The sequence below is a fragment of the Anguilla rostrata genome, chromosome 4 (assembly GCF_018555375.3).
Source record: "Anguilla rostrata isolate EN2019 chromosome 4, ASM1855537v3, whole genome shotgun sequence".
NCBI classification, from domain to species: domain Eukaryota; kingdom Metazoa; phylum Chordata; class Actinopteri; order Anguilliformes; family Anguillidae; genus Anguilla; species Anguilla rostrata.
In genome coordinates this window covers 41,171,689-41,189,311 of record NC_057936.1, presented here as the reverse complement: position 1 = coordinate 41,189,311, position 17,623 = coordinate 41,171,689, and the positions used below count along the sequence as shown (strand labels likewise).

Here is a 17,623-nt window from a genome sequence, read left to right as displayed (position 1 = left end):
ACATGTTCAGTTAACCGGCTACAATATTGCCAGGCCATATGGAATCAACGGGAGCTCTTCTATTATCACCCAAGAAATGTCACAGTCTACTACAAGCATTGTTTCTCCTGAATATTTTTTCCATTGAGTTCAACAGGAAAATTAATCAGGAGAAACAATGCTTGTAGTATCTACTGCATATCTGGCAGCAGCACGGTGGTTTGAGGCTCATTTGATGCCTTGGACCCTTGATGACTTAATGCCATTTAGCCAACAACTGTGTTTCATACTGTATCAGCATAATTTACAGCTGAATCTAGTCCCACCCCCCAATTCCCTTAGAGATCCATTCAAATGCAAAGAGTTTTTGTATTGCTTGTAGGACAACCTGCAAATAAGATATCCAGACTCTGATGACGTTGATAGATCACAGACATCAGGAAGTCGTGGCATGCAAATGATATGCAACCAAATACAAAACATAACTCTTTTATTTGACATTATGTTAATTTGTCTGCTGTATAAGTGAATTTCTCTGTTTCTAGCTTTTCCCCAAACAGTTCACTGCAGCAAAAGTAAACAAGCAAATTCTGGCACAGGAGGTCTCAGGAGTGCATTTGTTTAATTCTTGCTAATTTTCTGACCAATGATTTGTTGTTAAGACCATTAAAAGCTTATTGTTTTGCCATTTTGGGCTTGGCCCTATTTTTTAGCCCAGGAGTGTACTGTCTTCAACTCCCCATTAAAACATTACATTTAAAATCATGACTCAATCATAATTATAACTATTAATAATGAACATGACAAAAGTACATCAGTGCAATAGATTTCCTAAGCAATATGACACGGTACTTCACCCACTACTTTAATGAGTGATTCCTTATACCATCTGTTATATATATATACCGCTCGATAAGGAAACTCATCTCACTCATGGTCACGTCATTTACTTTACGCTATAGTCTATGATCATGTCAAACTTCACCTACATGCCCATTCTGCTAAAAACATATTGTTTCAACTACTCAATTTCATCATTTGTCCTCATTTCTCTCGTACTATTGTTATTTTATAATATACAAAGATTGCTGGGACATATGCATCTACTCCTATTCTCCACTATCAAGTATTCCAGTTCTACCACTTCCAGTTCTCACGTAAGTTCATCTACCTAAGAAAAAGAGCGAAGTGGACTCCTACCTGCAGATACGCGTATCAAAATGCCTTATAAACCTTACAAACACTAAAAGTGTATCTCCACGAAATAACAGAAAATGGAGCATGACAGAAGAGTACACAAGTTGCGACCTGCAGAGTTCTAATTCTACGAGCTTGCTGGTAATTTTGTCAATCAAGGCTCTTTGGATGGCCGTCAAATCTGTGAGTACATACACTGGGCATATTTCAGCTGCGTTTCTGATGCGTTTATACTTACGCCACCGCACCCTTTGTCACAGCCACTGTTTTACATATATAGCAAAGCAAAAGTGCTAAATGGTACACACTCATCAGACTGTGCAAATTCACACAGGGATAGCCATAATCCACAACTGTTTCTTAAAGGGTCACTTCACATTTCTCACTTTCTCATAACTTTGCAAAAATGATATCTCATAAAAAACACGTTTTCAACGTACAAAAAAGCCAAGTTACTCACACATACAAAGCACTGTCTATAACTCATTCATTCAAACTGGCAAAATCTACGCCTGCCATTAAAAGTATTGATATCAAAATGACGCCAGGTTACTGTACTACAAACAATATAGGCTATCTTGCCTCACCGAAATGAGCTGTATTCCAAAACAATGCTACCCAATGTTTCCTCAATTGTTTCAAGTCACTTGGCCCTGTGTGTATAAGCATACAGTACACAAACACAGCCAAACACATGTGTGGATGGGTTTGTAAGAGTCAAGATTGATTGAATAGACATCAATATGTCAAATCTGTATTGGTATGTATGTATCTAGCTGCCCAGCCTTTCTGTTGCGTGAATGATTGTATGTTTCTTGGTATAAATGTTTGTTCATAAATGTGAATGTAACATGCTGCGAGGGAAATGTCCCCATGGGGATAAAGAAGTATTCTGTGTATGTATGTATGTATAATATGTATTTTACATGCAGTATTTATTGTAAGTAGCAAATATACAAGAACTTGTAAATTTAGTAAAATGAAGTTGACAAGCAAGTATAAACATATGTTTTGTGGAGGAATATGCTTCTTGTAGGTATTCACCAGCAGTTTTGTACATTGATTTAAATGTGTTGCATGAGGCAATTAGAGGTATTTGATGCTTTGATGTGACACAAAGGTGGAATGACATTGTAAAATGGTAAGATTAAAAAACACAGGGCCAAGTGACTTGAAACAATTGAGGAAACATAGCATTGCTTTGGAATACAGCTTATTTCATTTCGGTGAGGCAAGATAGCCTATATTGTTTGTAGTACAGTAACTTGGCGTCATTTTGATATCAATACTTTTAATGGCAGGCATAGATTTTGCCAGTTTGAATGAATGAGTTATAGACAGTGCTTTGTATGTGTAAGTAACTTAGCATTTCTGTATGTTGAAAACATGTTTTATATGAGCTATGTATTTACTGTGAGTGTATGCATTTGTGTACTTTTGGTTGCATGTATGTGCAGTGAGCACATGTGGCTGAAGGTGTTTATGTGTATATGTATTATGAGTGTGTACGTGGGTGAGGGTGTGTGTGTGTGTCTGTGTATGCACACACGTGAATTTACTTGTAGTAAATTCTGTCTATTTTTCAGTACGAATATGACTACAATGAGAACGGGGACAGGGTGGTGTTGGGGCGGGGCACATATGGAGTGGTGTACGCAGGGAGGGACCTGAGCAACCAGGTGCGCATCGCCATCAAAGAGATTCCAGAGAGGGACAGCAGGTGAGGAGCCTGCAAAGGGTAGAAGAAAAAGCACCCCCTGGTGAGGAGGGGGAATAGTATCCCTGCGGATAGACTGTGGTAACCTTGGAAATTTCAGGCACGTTAAAATACCCTGGATTTTGAACTTCCAACTTTTGCTTCTCAACTACTCACGGTTGGTAGACTAGTATATAGCCTGAGATAGTGGTTTGTGGTATACTCAGGATATTATTTTGTGTCCAGATGTGTGGTGGACTGTAGTGTATTATCTGATGTACAGATCTGTGGTAGACTGTAGCATACTACCTAGTGTACAGGAGTGTGGTAGACAGCTATATTATCTGATGTGCAGGTATGTATTGAGTATATTACTTGGTTAATAGGCTGTGGTAGTGTAGATTCTGGCCATGGTTCCAAGTGTGTGGCAGATTGTACCTAGCATGTAGGTGTGCTGATGGCTGTTCTCTCTTTCTCTGCAGGTACTCTCAGCCCCTCCACGAGGAGATTGCGCTGCACAAGTACCTGAAACACAGGAACATTGTACAGTACCTGGGCTCTGTGTCTGAGGATGGTTACATCAAGATATTCATGGAGCAGGTCCCTGGAGGTGTGTGTTTGTGTGTGTGTTTTTTTTTTTCTCATGCTGGTGTGTGTATGTATCTGTGTATCTGTGTGTATCTGTTTATTTGTGTGTGTATGGGTGTGTGTGCTTACATGGGTGTGTATTTAGAAGTCTGTATCAATGAAGTAACATTTTTGCTTTGGCCTTTCAACTTTCTGTCCCCACAGGAAGCCTATCTGCCTTGCTGCGATCCAAGTGGGGTCCACTGAAGGAGGCCACCATCATCTTCTACACACGGCAGATCTTGGAAGGGCTGCGCTACCTGCACGAGAACCAAATCGTCCACCGAGACATCAAGGTGAGCATGCCCGCAGTCCTGGTCTTCATGACAGTAGAGGTTGCATAACAGGCAGGCTGTAAACAATGGTCCGGCTTTTAAGTGCACTGTGAATGCAGATTTAATTCCCTGTCTCTAACGTTGCTATGGTACCCCTGGGAAGGAAGTTAACCTCAACTGCTTGGGTAAAGTAGCTGGATTGATTTTATAGGTGATGTTTGAGAAGTACACTCAAAGTGCCTTGAGTAGCCCTGATTATTGTATTCTGCTTGTGCTTAGAGGTGAATTATACTGGAGGTGATTTTCTTGGTTTAGACTTTTATAGTTTTATAGTATAAAATGGATAGTTCCTCTTCTTCTGTCCATGAGGTCTCTTTTCTTGTGGAGTGTTGTTGATTGGCGGAACAAAATGAGAAACTTGCTGCTTCATGCAGAGTTGCTTTCAGTGACTTTGCTGCCCAGGCTGAACACGGCTCTGTGTTCACAGGGGGACAACGTTCTGGTGAACACCTACAGTGGGGTTCTCAAGATCTCTGACTTCGGCACATCCAAGAGGCTGGCTGGGGTCAACCCTTGCACTGAGACCTTCACGGGTAATTCCCCTTCTCCCCCGTAATGTCAGAGACCTTTCTTGTTCAATCCAGGTTCAATACCCACCTTCTACATCGAGTGAATAGGTCATTATTAGAACAGATAGTGGCCAAATTAATAGTATTTGAAGGGGTGAGAGATCCCCTTCCTCATACACCCTGCCCACTTGGAATGTCTGGGCCAATCAGGCGTAAGATTATGTGGATCTCTTGCATCTTTTTTTCTGTGCTTCTGTGCATTGGCAGAGTGGCAGCGTGTTGGTAAAGCACTGGCAGAGTGGCAGAGTATTGGGAAAGCATTGGCAGAGTGTTGGGAAAGGAGTGGCAGCGTGTTGGGAAAGCATTAGCAGAGGGGCAGATTGTTGGGAAAGCATTGGGAGAGTGTTGGGAAAGCATTAGCAGAGTGGCAGAGTGCTGGGAAAGTGTTGGAAGAGTGGCAGAGTTTTAGGAAAGTGTTGGCAGAGTGGCAGCGTGTTGGTAAAGCACTGGCAGAGTGGCAGAGTGTTGGGAAAGTGTTGGCAGAGTGTTTGTAAAGCATTGGCAGAGTGGCAGTGTGTTGGTAAAGCATTGACAGAGTGGCAGTGTGTTGGTAAAGCACTGGCAGAGTGGCAGAGTGTTGGAAAAGCATTGTCAGAGTGTTGGGAAAGGAGTGGTAGCGTGTTGGGAAAGCATTAGCAGAGTGGCAGAGTGTTGGGAAAACGTTGGCAGAGTGGCAGAATGTTGGGAAAGCATTGGCAGAGTGGCAGCGTGTTGGGAAAGCTTTGGCAGAGTGTTAAGAAAGGAGTGGCAGCGTGTTGGGAAAGCATTAGCAGAGTGGCAGAGTGTTGGGAAAGCATTGGCAGAGTGGCAGAGTGTTGGAAAAGCATTGTCAGAGTGTTGGGAAAGGAGTGGTAGCGTGTTGGGAAAGTGTTGGCAGAGTGGCAGAGTGTTGGGAAAGCACTGGCAGAGTGGCGGAGTGTTAGGAAAGCATTGGCAGAGTGGCAGAGTGTTGGGAAAGCACTGGCAGAGTGGCGGAGTGTTGGGAAAGCATTGGCAGAGTGGCAGAGTGTTGGGAAAGCACTGGCAGAGTGGCGGAGTGTTGGGAAAGCATTGGCAGAGTGGCAGAGTGTTGGGAAAGCACTGGCAGAGTGGCAGAGTGTTGGGAAAGCACTGGCAGAGTGGCAGAGTGTTGGGAAAGCATTGCCAGAGTGGCAGCGTGTTGGAAAGCACTGTCAGAGTGGCAGAGTTTTGGGAAAGGAGTGGCAGAGTGTTGGGAAAGCATTTGGTAGAGTGGCCGAGTGTTGGGAAAGCGTTGGCAGAGTGCCAGAGTGTTGGGAAAGCATTGGCAAAATGGCAGAGTGTTGGAAAAGGAGTGGCAAAGTGTTGGGAAAGCGTTGGCAGAGTGGCAGAGTGTTGGGAAAGTATTGACACTGGCAGCGTGTTGGAAAGCACTGGCAGAGTGACAGAGTGTTGGGAAAGGAGTGGCAGAGTGTTGGGAAAGCATTGGCAGAGTGACAGAGTGTTGGCTGGGCATTGGTCTAATTCCACTTAGCTGGGGGGGGGATGCTGTGTCCTGGCCTCACCTCTGTGAGCTGAGTGCCAGCTTGCAAGGTTTGTGATGAGTGGTGAAGTAGGTAATCCAGTAAATGTGTTTGCCTTTTATGAATGCCCATCAGAGCGTGCAACCAGGTGCTGCCCTCTTATCAGAGCAGCTGTACGTGCACACTCTCCTTCTGGCTTAAAAAAAAAAGAATGCTAAGTGCCATTGTAGGCTACCCTACTCTATCAATCAATCCATTTTATGAATGTCTTTGGATATAAAAATAAGGGAAGAAAAAGAGACGATGTATAAGAGTAAATGGGTTGAGAGGCAAGTGTTTAACAGACTAATTTTGCTATGTATTGTTAAGGCTGCCCATAAAAGACCACTGCTAACTCTCTATTAAGATCCAGATAGACAGCTAATTTGCTCGATTGTTGCAAATCACTAATGCAGTAATCTATTACTTCTGTACACTGATCTATTACTAATGTTTAAACGTTATCTTTCATTAAGCTGTGTCATGAGGATGCTCTGCATCAACTGGAAATATAATAATACGTATTTTCAAAAAAAGATGTCATTTGTTAATTTATATTATTTTTTATAGCTGCATTTGCATGCTACCATGCTTAATATGTTACTATGAGCACAACTTCCTGCTTGTAATTTTAAGATATTAATTGGGTGGAATTGAAGGACTATACCATTTTGCTAATAGTTCAGATGGGCATAAAGCATGGATATACAGTTGAGGCCAAAAGTTTACATACACCCAGGCTAAAGACATTCAAACTCAATTTTTCACAACTCCACACATTTCATGTTAGCATGCATTTACTGTGTTAAGTCAATTAGGGTATCTACTTTATTTCCACAAGAGGTCATTTCAAAATAATAGCTAAGAGACAGATTTATTTCAGCTTTTATGTACTATATCAGATTGTCAGTGGGTTGAAGGTTTGCGTACGCTTTTTTAAATATTTGGTGACATTGCCTTTTAAATGCTTAACTTGAATCAAATGTCTGGGGTAGCCTTCCAGAAGCTTCTCACAATACTTTGCCGAAATATTTACCCATTCCTCCTGACAGAACTGGTGTAACTCAGATAGGTTTGTGGGCCTCCTTGCTCGGACACGCTTTTTCAATTCAGTCCAGAAATTTCAGGGTTTTGTGATGGCCACTCCAATACTTTTACTTTGTTGTCTTTAAGCCATTTTGTTATAACTTTGGAGGTATTTTTAGGATCATTATCCTGCTGGAAGACCCAGTTGCGACCAAGTTTTAACTTTCTAGCTGATGTCTAGAGGTGTTGCTTCAGTATTTCTAGATAATCCTCCTTCCCCATGATGCCATATTTTTTGAAGTGCACCAGTCCCTTTTCCAGCAAAACACCCCCACAACATGATGCTGCCACCCCCATGCTTCACAGTTGGGATGGTGTTCTTTGGATGAGAAGCGCTGTTGGGTGTTGTCGACCGGGGGGGAGCATTTATAGACAGAGCATTTTCCTATAGAATAGGCTATTTCATAGCTAAAAAACCAAACACTTTCTTTCCCTATTTTTCATAAAAATGTTTTTGTTTCGATTTTATTCCACACAATTTAGTTTGAAAGAATGTGTTTCATGTGGGCATTTCACTTCAGTACATTTCCCAAAATGGATTGTTTTAGCCCTAGATGTGTATTTCTTTACTGTGATTTGTTGCTTGAAATAGAACGGGCTGATATACGTTGGATAAGTAGATCACATTTTCTCATAAAATGTAGTCGATAAAATAGTAGCCTTGGCTACTAGCCTACTTTGAGACATGTTAAAAAGCATTTCATGCAGTCATTTCATGCTATTTCATTGAAAATAAACAGCACACTTGACAGTGATGTTCGATTATTATCCATTTATTATCCATTATTCCATACCGTACCCACTCTCCTCCCCAGAGACTCCACGCTCCTTGCATTTGCTACAGCAAGAGGAACGAACAAACTAGTGTTGTGTCATTCGCGAAGGATTCGGGCAAGTGTACTGTTGTGTCGTTTGCGAACGATTCGGGCAAGTGTACTGTTGTGTCGTTCACGAACGATTCGGGCGTTGTACGTTTAGTGAACGAATCACTGAACTGATTCGTTCACTGAGTCTGCGACAGTCTGCGAATGATAGTCAGTCAGTGAACGACCATTTCACGTTTGCAAATGAATCGTTTCACAATGTGATTCAGTACAGTTCGTTCATCCAAAAGATTCGTTCTTTTGATCAAATCGTTTGCAAATAAAACAACACTAATACAAAAGTAGATAGAGACCATGGTCTATTCAGTATGACCGCCTGTCAAAATAAAAGTTGAATAAATGTAATTCAAATTTAGATTTTTCAATTTGTACATAATTTTAAATGAATGGTGTTTACATAGAATTATGAACACCACACGCTACAGGCAGTTATAGCACACGATTTGGCTCATGCTATGCTCAGGGCATACTGGCATGTGTCAGTCTCCTTCAAAATGACTGACAGAGTGCCCCTACGCCCCCTGATGGTGTGTGATACTTTAAATTAGGAGCCATGGCAAACATGAACTCAATAAATAAAAAAAACTGCATAGGCGGAATTCGGTGCTTTTGACTGTACATTACCAATACATTGGTATTTTTAAAAAGCACTAATTAAAACAGAAAACAATGATATGAAGTCATTAGGGACAAATTGATTGACAATTCATGAAAAATTAGAATGATAGAATAAAGCACCTGTGAGATATGACAAAAAGTATACCTCTGGGGTCTGCGGGGACTCCCGTCGGTAGGATGAGGGTTAAAGAGACGGTAAACTTGGTGTATGTAAACTTTTGACCCACTGGATTTCTGATATAGTGAATTAAAACTAAAATAAATCTGTCCCTAATCGATTGTTTTAAAATACCTCTGATGTGAACAAAGTAGATGCCCTAATTGACTTGACAAAAGAAATGTATGGTAACATGAAATGTGCGGAGTTGTGAAAGTTGTGAGTTTGAGTATCTTTAGCCTAGGTGTATGTAAACCTTTGGCCTACACTGAAAGTGCAGGAAATTGATGCATTTTAAATTGACAATAAAAAAAAGACACATACAAATACAAGTTGGTGAATTGAATGTGTGTGGAAAATTCTATAATGTAGTTAGCTAGCTAGACAAATATGAAGTGCTCTGCTTTGTAATTATTATAGCTAGCTAAGTTCTCCAATAGTTGCCCAGCTGGTGTGTGCACTATTGAAAATGGAATATTTTTTAGACCCACGGACAATTAATGTGAGGAGAATGAACTTTTTTTGTACTTCCATATTATCAATAGTACAATAATGGTATTCGCAGTCTTTTCAGAGAGAAATCAGCTGCTTAGTTAGTTCTTGTATTTTATGTAAAATTGTCTCTTGGAGCTTTTTTCACTCTCCTTTTCTCTGTTGGTGAAGAAATGTTGATGTGCTGATATATCACAGATAAGTTGTTTATGCACAGTATGAAACTGTCCTGGAATGCTCCATTTTGAATTTAAATTCACAGTGTGTGTTGGGGTTCAAAGCTATTCATTAGTGCAGTTTCACTCTAATGATCCTGCAGCACCCCTATTTAATTCTCTGCATGTGGTTATGACCATCTGCTAAACCATTAGGACTCCCCAATGTTTAGAATATGATTATGCCCTTGCAAACACATACACACACACACACACACGTTCTCTGTCTTACACATACATGCAGACACACTCTCTTAAACCAACAAGCACAAGCACACACGCACGCACACACATATGACAGTGTTAACTGTAAATTCCCAATAATCTGTGTTTTTAATACGTCCTACACTCCCTGGGTGATGTTGTGGTCCACCTCTACAGGCACGTTGCAGTACATGGCCCCTGAGATCATTGATAAAGGGCCCCGTGGGTACGGAGCCCCTGCAGACATCTGGTCCCTGGGCTGCACCATCATTGAAATGGCTACAGGCAAACCTCCCTTCCATGAGCTCGGAGAGCCCCAGGCCGCCATGTTCAAGGTGAGAAGGCAGAGAGGGACTAGAGTTTTGGGGTGGGTGTGTAAATTAGACCTGATCACTGCACAATTTTAAAAAATATAATATCTTGATTAATTTTTTTTTACTATTTTAAATACTGGGAGTAAAACCTGTTGTTTTCACAATATTCTGGTTTACCCCTAATGAATCTCAAAGTGCTATTTAAATTGTATAAGTAGGGAAATTGATCTCAAATGCCATTGGATCATAGGTGTATATGGATTTATTTGCTTACAATGTGAAAATATATTCTGGCAAAAAGAATGCACAAATGCAATGCCAATATCGGGAATGGGATTTATATTTCAACATTTAGTAGTGTAGGAATTTCTTAACAAAAATGGTGTTGAAGATAACGATAACAAACGACAGAGTCAGGAGGTCCTTTATATAATTTCATAATACGACCGGTCAGGAAAAGGTACTAGTACAGTCTTTGAAAATATTAAGTCTAATACATGAGTTTATATAGTTTTTAGAGACAAAGCACTGTTGGTCCAGCCTATGAGATTCATTAGGTCGTCATATGGAAAACTTCCAAGTATAGCCGAGTTTAGGTTAGGGTGTTCATTCCAAAACTGACCAGTTATCCCTCCTATTGTGTTAGGGTCAAATCTGACCAGTTTTCAAGTGAAGATATGCCATAAATACCATCTAGTTTAATTTATTGGAACAAGGCTTCATGATATCCCCAAAAGCTATAAAACAGCTATATAAACACAACAAAACCAATGGTCACCATATTATTCAATTCTGAAGGTCTATAAAAAAATGTTATGGGTTAAATATGACCCAGCAGAGAATATTGGCTGTTGAGAGTATGGCATGCAGCATTTAAAAGTTGTGGGTAGTTCTGTGGATCAAATTTGACTCAAACAAGATTCACCTTTGAGTCTAGACACCCCACCCCTCACCTTCCTCCCCAGGAACAATTATTTTGTCACAGTATGGACTTGTACTCCCAATCCCTCTGGCACCCCTCCCCCCAGGGGAAACACATTTTTCTCGCAGAATATGGACACTGACACACACGCACACACACTGACGCACACATCCCCTCTCTCTCTGTCTCTTTCTCTCTTCCTTCCCGGGAATAACATTATTCTTGCAGTATGGATTTGCGCACCCCTCCTCCCCCACTGGCACCCCTCCCCCCACAGGAACTCAACCGTTTTCGCAGATTATGGATGCACACACACACACACACACACACACACACACTAAAAATTTACTTGAACGTAAACACACAAACACACACATACACACACAGACACACTAAAAATTTACTTGAACATGAACACACACACACAAACACACACACACACAGACACACTAAAAATTAACTTGAATGTGAACACACACACACACTAACACACTAAAGAGGAAATTGAATTTGCAAAGAAATTCAATTTGCTGTAGAATCATGACTCTCTCTTTCCTTATCCTTTCCGTCAGAGCAGTGTGAAGCCCGCAGTGCAACTGTGTACGTTTGTTTTACATTTGTAGTGCCTAACTATATCCGTATGTGCTTGTAATAGTGCTAGTAAAAGTGCTGGTTTTAATAGAATAATGTTATATTCATCCACATCATTGTCAAAGTGCATGTGTTGTTATCAGAGCGATTCGAGTGGAATCCGCATCAGTGAGCACCTGTTCAGTATTATCGGAGCTAGCTAGCTTGCTATTGCTGCAGAGTGTTGCTTCAGCTTGCATTTAGCTTCATGGCAATTTAGCTCACGCTAACACAATGCTAGCGCACATTCAGCACTGAGGACTGGAACCTGGACACTGACCGTTTATCCAGATAGCGCTCTAAACTATCAGGAATAGCATATTGACACCTCTGGCACCGGGAAACCCGACAGCGCTCTGTGTGACCGGAAAAGCACGGAAGCACCTCTAGCAACAAGGGAGAAAATCTGCATTGTTCACAGTAAGCACATTTTGTCCATTCCATGTCATTCAGTGAAACCCAGTCCATTGCTGCCATGCAGCTATATTTATAAATATAATTGTTCAGGGTTTCTTACAATGTTGTCATCTGGACTCCCCCACCACTGCAGTCTGGCCCATCTTTCGTCACGACCACCACCCTGCCCACTTCTGTTTTCACCTGCCACTCCCCATCACTGTCACCCGGACCCGCCCATCATCTGAGCTGCTACCTCAGGATTGTTATATAGCTGCCACTAATTTGATCAGTGGGAACATTGACTGACTGACCATGTTGGTCACCAAGCTACACCCTGAACCGACCAGAAAAATATGGGTGCCCCCGCTAGAGCCTGGTTCCTTTCAAGGTTTCTTCCATCTGCCACAGGGAGTTTTTCCTTGCCGCTGTTGCTTTAGGCTTGCTCCTGTGGGGGTTTAGGCCAGAGTTGTCTGTGAAGTGTGTTGTGACAATTGTTTGTGAAATGCACTATAGAAATATATTTTGATTTGAATTGATTAGAGACCTTATCCGAGTCACTGTGCTATGGCAGGAGACCTGGGCTGGGAGTTGGTGAGAGAGTTTATTATTTTGAGCCTTCAATCAAACCTTGTACAACATTTGGCAACGAGGTGTTACAAATATTTGTTTAGGCCTTCAATTGAGCTTTGAGTACAGATTATTATTCAAATAACAGGACATTTTTCACGTTACAAATGGATACTCATGGTGGTACCTTTGTTTAGGTAAGTTGGACTGCCTTGACTACATATGATTTGAGAAACCCTCTTGTACATATTCAATTTGAATTTGTTATTTTAAACAAAATAAAGTTTGGTTTTAGGAAAAAAAAAAGACTTTTTACTTTTTTTCTAACATAGATCTATACGGGTCAATTTTGTCCCATAATACCACAGGTGTCAGTATGGTCAATAATGTAAAGTTAAAAAAAAAAAACCCACAAGCAATTTATTATAGAAAAGTGTGTTCTAATATTAGTCTATTATAGTCAGATAACGTAATTACCCCTTGTCTTCACTATAGGAACTATGAGTGAATTTAACCTTTTTTACTGAAGACGATTGGTATATTGTAAGTTAAATGGTTTTGGGACCATGAAATTAAAAATAAAGCGATAGTATGATTAAGAATGGATAATAAGTTATGAGGTAAAAAAAAAAAACAATATTGGATGATAATCATTGTTTTTTGAGTGTTTTGTGAGTTAAAACATGGGTAAAATTTGACCCGCCAACACAAAAGGTGCGTGAAACATTCTTACACATTAGGAAGGTTAAACAGAAATAGAGGTTCTTTAATCCCTTAATGTACTTTATTACTGCAGCTGCTGTCCATACTCTTTTACTTGCATTCCAACAGATACATTGTATGGGGTGAAACCACATACTATTACATGCATTGATTATTGAATGTAAACATTCAGCACTTGAATGAATTATACCAAACCATTACATTTTATATATTTCCTTATATAATGCTTCATGTAAGTCAAAATTTTAACATGATCCTTCAGTAGTTTACCTGTGTACAGCTGCTAGGATACTGATAGTCCAAAATATAATTTGATCTGAGTGTGCAGAATTCTTACTGTATGAAATAAGCTACCAGTAGGTCATTGGCCTCAGCTACTGTAGTTCACAGTTCTCCAATAAAGTAACAATAAATGAACACCTGTCCTCCTTAGCACAAGATTACATTGCTCACAATGAAAATAATAGATAACATAGACTGGTTAATTGTCTTGAGGAAACGCAGAATATCTACTGATTTTAACTGCATCCTTAGTTTAGTAAGAAATAGAGCAGCATAAAACAATATTTTAGCATGACGCTTTATGTGTTGACAGGCACATTTTGTAATTAAATGTGTTAGAAAAAGTTTAAGTTGAGCCAGGTAGATGGAGGCTGCTGGTTATTCACAAACTGCTGCTCATCTTTCACTGTTCCCTCACTGATGCTGATCAACATGCATTCCTTTTTGGGATAAATGTTTTATTGATTTTCAGAAATATGGACACATACAGGATATGGGATCACTCTTTCAAACAACTCAAACAAAACCACGAAATAATACAAACATATCAAACTATGATAGAAGCTCTAAGGGTCTGCAAAAAAAAATCAATATCAAGAGCTTACTAACACAGACTACAAGTATCCTTCACACTTAATTCCTTTCTCGCAGAATTAAAAACCTCCAGATACACATGTTGGCCTATATGTAGTCATGAGAACCTAAAGTATCTTGTCATGAGCTAGATGTTTGATTAAGTATTGGATTAAAAATGTGTTTCTTCTCTGGTTTTCAAAAGGAGTCCATTTTGCCTCATCCCTTAGAATGGCTGACCTAAGGTGACCACTCTTGAGAGGATTATTCAAAGAAACCAATGTCAAATGCGTTCAAATGCAGTTAACTACAACAGGATTTTTAATTGACTTTATGGCTGCTTGGCACAGATGCATTGTTCTCACGCACTTTTATTCAGTGCTTTATATATCCATGAATACATTTACTCCCCAGAGTACTGTGGTGAACATGAGTTGAACAAAATATTTTTCAATAATTCCTTTGCCATGTCACTTAATTACAGGTAGGAATGTTCAAAATCCACCCGGAGATTCCAGAATCTCTGTCAGCTGAGGCCAAGTCCTTTATCCTGCGCTGCTTCGAACCTGACCCCAACAAGAGGGCTACGGCCGGTGACCTGCTGAAGGACATGTTTGTGCGTCACAACATGAAGGGCAAGAAGAACAAGATCGCCTTCAAACCTTCTGGTACTGACCCCGTCTGTCAGTACTAATACCCTTACTTTCATCACTGACATCTTGTGTGTGTGTGTGTGTGTGTGTGTGTGTGTGCATGTGTGTCTACGTGTGCGTTTGTGCTGTGTGTCTGTGTACATGTGCGTGTGTTTGTGTGGCCATGGATTTATGCTTGTACCATCATCTCTGCATATGTGCAGGAAGTGCTGCCATCTGTCTGTATTTGTAATGTGTAACTGATTGTCTGGGTGTGTGTTTGTGCGCTCATGTGTGTATGTGAGTACGTTCGTTGTTCACTCCTGAGTTTTCAGTGGTGCATTGACCTTTTGTATCTTCTCCAGTCAGCATGGTTGCCATGGTGCTGGAATCATGGTGCTGGTGTTTTTTCTGTGCTGAAAAGCCCAGGCAGCCAGCTGCACATTCCTGCACGCTCCTCACTGTGAGAGTAGTGTTCTCTGTCTGTGACACTAACACAACAGGCCTGAATTACCGCCGTGCCGCTGGTGCAGAACCAGCATTCACTGTGCTGCTTTGGAGCTGGCCCAGCCTGGTCCACAACAACAGAGACTACCCAACACATAGACTGCTATTTCACAGAGCAGAACTCCAAGCCAGGCCCACAACAACAGAGACTACCCAACACATAGACTGCTATTTCACAGAGCAGAACTTCAAGCCAGGTCCACAACAACAGAGACTACCCTCCACATAGTATGCTATTTCACGATGCAGAGCACCAAGCCAGGCCCATGACAACAAAGAATGAATATCACAGAAAATCTAATTGACAGCGAGCAGAACAGAGTTTGCCTGCCTGAGACATCATCAGGAAATGGATGCTTCTGTTGTGTCTGCAGACAACACAAACCTTTGTTCAACTAAACCACAGGTCACAATGGACACTGAGAGATGATCCTTAAGCCAACATGGGTGTGGCATTTATTTTGGAGATGTTACAGAAGAGGATTTACACATGGGTTTGTGTGTGAAACAAACCCACACAAGGTGAAATTGGTGGGGATTAAGGGAGCCTTAAATCCAACAGGTTCAGGTGAGCAGCTCAGTGAATTTTCTTCTGAGCGGAAATTATCCAGAGCTGATCTACCCATACCTGACACGCATCTGACATCTTAAAGGGACAGCACCTAATTTTCCCTACCTTGAACGCTGAGCTACTGTGAGACTTTTTACAAGCTTGTGGGTTAGATGGAAATTATATGATAATAATAAATAAAATGATAAATATATGTATAGTAGATTTATAGAGCATATTCCATAAAAGGAAACATAGAGCTCACAAGTGCATCACAATGGAATTAAGGTTTAAATGCATACAAATATGGTAATAAAAAATAAATAAAAAACAGAAGAGGGTAAAATCAACAGTTAAATAAAAGCCATCTTGAACAAGTGTGTTTTCATCCGAGAGCTAAATTAACGAAGGAGTTAAGCTTCTCTTATTGTTTTCATTAAAAGTACGATGTGCTGGAACAGCTTAGCGCTGGGGTGTCAAACTCAGGAGTCTGTTCAGGCCTGTTTAGCCAATCAGTGACTTAAGAGTTTTTTTGGAAGAAAATTCTACGTTTGTGTTCTAGAACTCCATTGCTTTCAGTTGCCAGTAGTGATTGTTACATCAGCATTAGAATGTTCCGTTAAGAACATTCTAATCACACATTTCTGATCTCACACCTTAGGCTTAAGTTAACCACACAAGTGCTGAAGCACACCAGAAAGGAGCAGACGCCACAGCCCTCCAGGACTGACACCCCTGGGTGAAGCAGTGGTTTGTAGGGGACGGTAGTGGTTATGGTGACCGGTGTTCTCTCCCTCTCTCTCCTCTGGCCGCTTTGACTGACCATGGTGCTGCTGGGATGCTGTGTGACAGTGTGGCAAGGTCTGTGCTCGTCCGTAACCTTCCCCCACCTGTCATCTGTGCCAGTCTGTCATCCCGCATTGTTGCCCGTCTTGCATTGTTCTTATTCCTTTTGTCCGTCCATGTTGTTTTGGTGTATTGTATGGAACTAAAGGGCCTGCAGGCAGACTTGAACCTTAGATGTGTATGTCAGTTTCTTTAATTTTCTCATTTGGCAGATGCTTTTAGCTGAAACGTACACTACAAAAACAAAAGTATCCAGACACCCCTTGTTCTGGGTCTTTTTTTCATGTTTTGGGCTAGGCCCCTTTGTTACAGTGACGGCTAATCTTAATCCTACAGCATACAGTGACATTCTAGACGATTCTGTGCTTTCCCAACAGTTTGGGGAAGTCCCTTTCCTGTTTCAGCATGACTGTGTCCCACACAGAAAGGTCCATATAGAAATGGTTTTATCGAGAACAGTGTGGAAGAACTTGACTGGCCTGCACAGAGCCCTGACCTCAATCCCATCCAGCACCTTTGGGATCAATTGGAAAGCTAACTGTGAGCCAAGCCTAATCGCCCAATCACTGCCTTACGTCACTTATGCTCTTCTGGCTGAATGGAAGCAAATTCCTGCAGCAATGCTCCAACATCTAGTATAAAGCCTTCCCAGAAGAGTGGAGGTTGTTATAGCCACAAAGGGTGGATCAACTCCATATTAATGTCCAGAATTTTAATTGAGATTTTGGATGTCAGGTGTCCACTTACTTTTGGCCATGTGTTGGAACTTTTTTCTCTTTCTTTCCCTCACCCCCCTACTGCCTTTCTTCCAATTCCTTTTTATGTAGCTAGCTTTCTTTAATATTTTCTCACTCTGACTAATGGTTACCAGGCACTGGCCTGCATTGGCCCTTCTCTACATGAGTTGGTTCTGAATATACACCTCACCTCTGGCAACCCACATGCCCTCTTGGCTGAAGTGGAGCTTCATCCTCCTTTTCCTTTTCTGTTTCTGAAATCAGGCACTGAGAGGGGTGCCCCCCTCCCCAGTGCGTTATTGGTCCTTTTCAGTAAAGAGGTTCCTGACTCTGGGTGAGAGGGATCTATTTTCTACCTGGAT

General features: G+C 41.1%; 1 protein-coding gene across 3 annotated transcripts in view; it reads left to right on the top strand.

Annotated features, from left to right (window-relative positions):
- The window catches only part of map3k15 (mitogen-activated protein kinase kinase kinase 15), a 97,606-nt gene that overhangs the window by 59,925 nt on the left and 20,058 nt on the right, over positions 1–17,623 (top strand). For 2 of the 3 annotated variants that reach the window (XM_064332676.1, XM_064332677.1), the window contains 6 exons: positions 2,763–2,896; positions 3,355–3,482; positions 3,665–3,795; positions 4,262–4,367; positions 9,757–9,914; positions 14,474–14,657. In XM_064332676.1, coding sequence (XP_064188746.1) covers positions 2,763–2,896; positions 3,355–3,482; positions 3,665–3,795; positions 4,262–4,367; positions 9,757–9,914; positions 14,474–14,657 — 841 coding nt within the window. Of the gene's footprint in view, positions 1–2,762; positions 2,897–3,354; positions 3,483–3,664; positions 3,796–4,261; positions 4,368–9,756; positions 9,915–14,473; positions 14,658–16,530; positions 16,540–17,623 lie in introns of all 3 variants that reach the window. The other variant, XM_064332675.1, reaches the window with a different exon arrangement.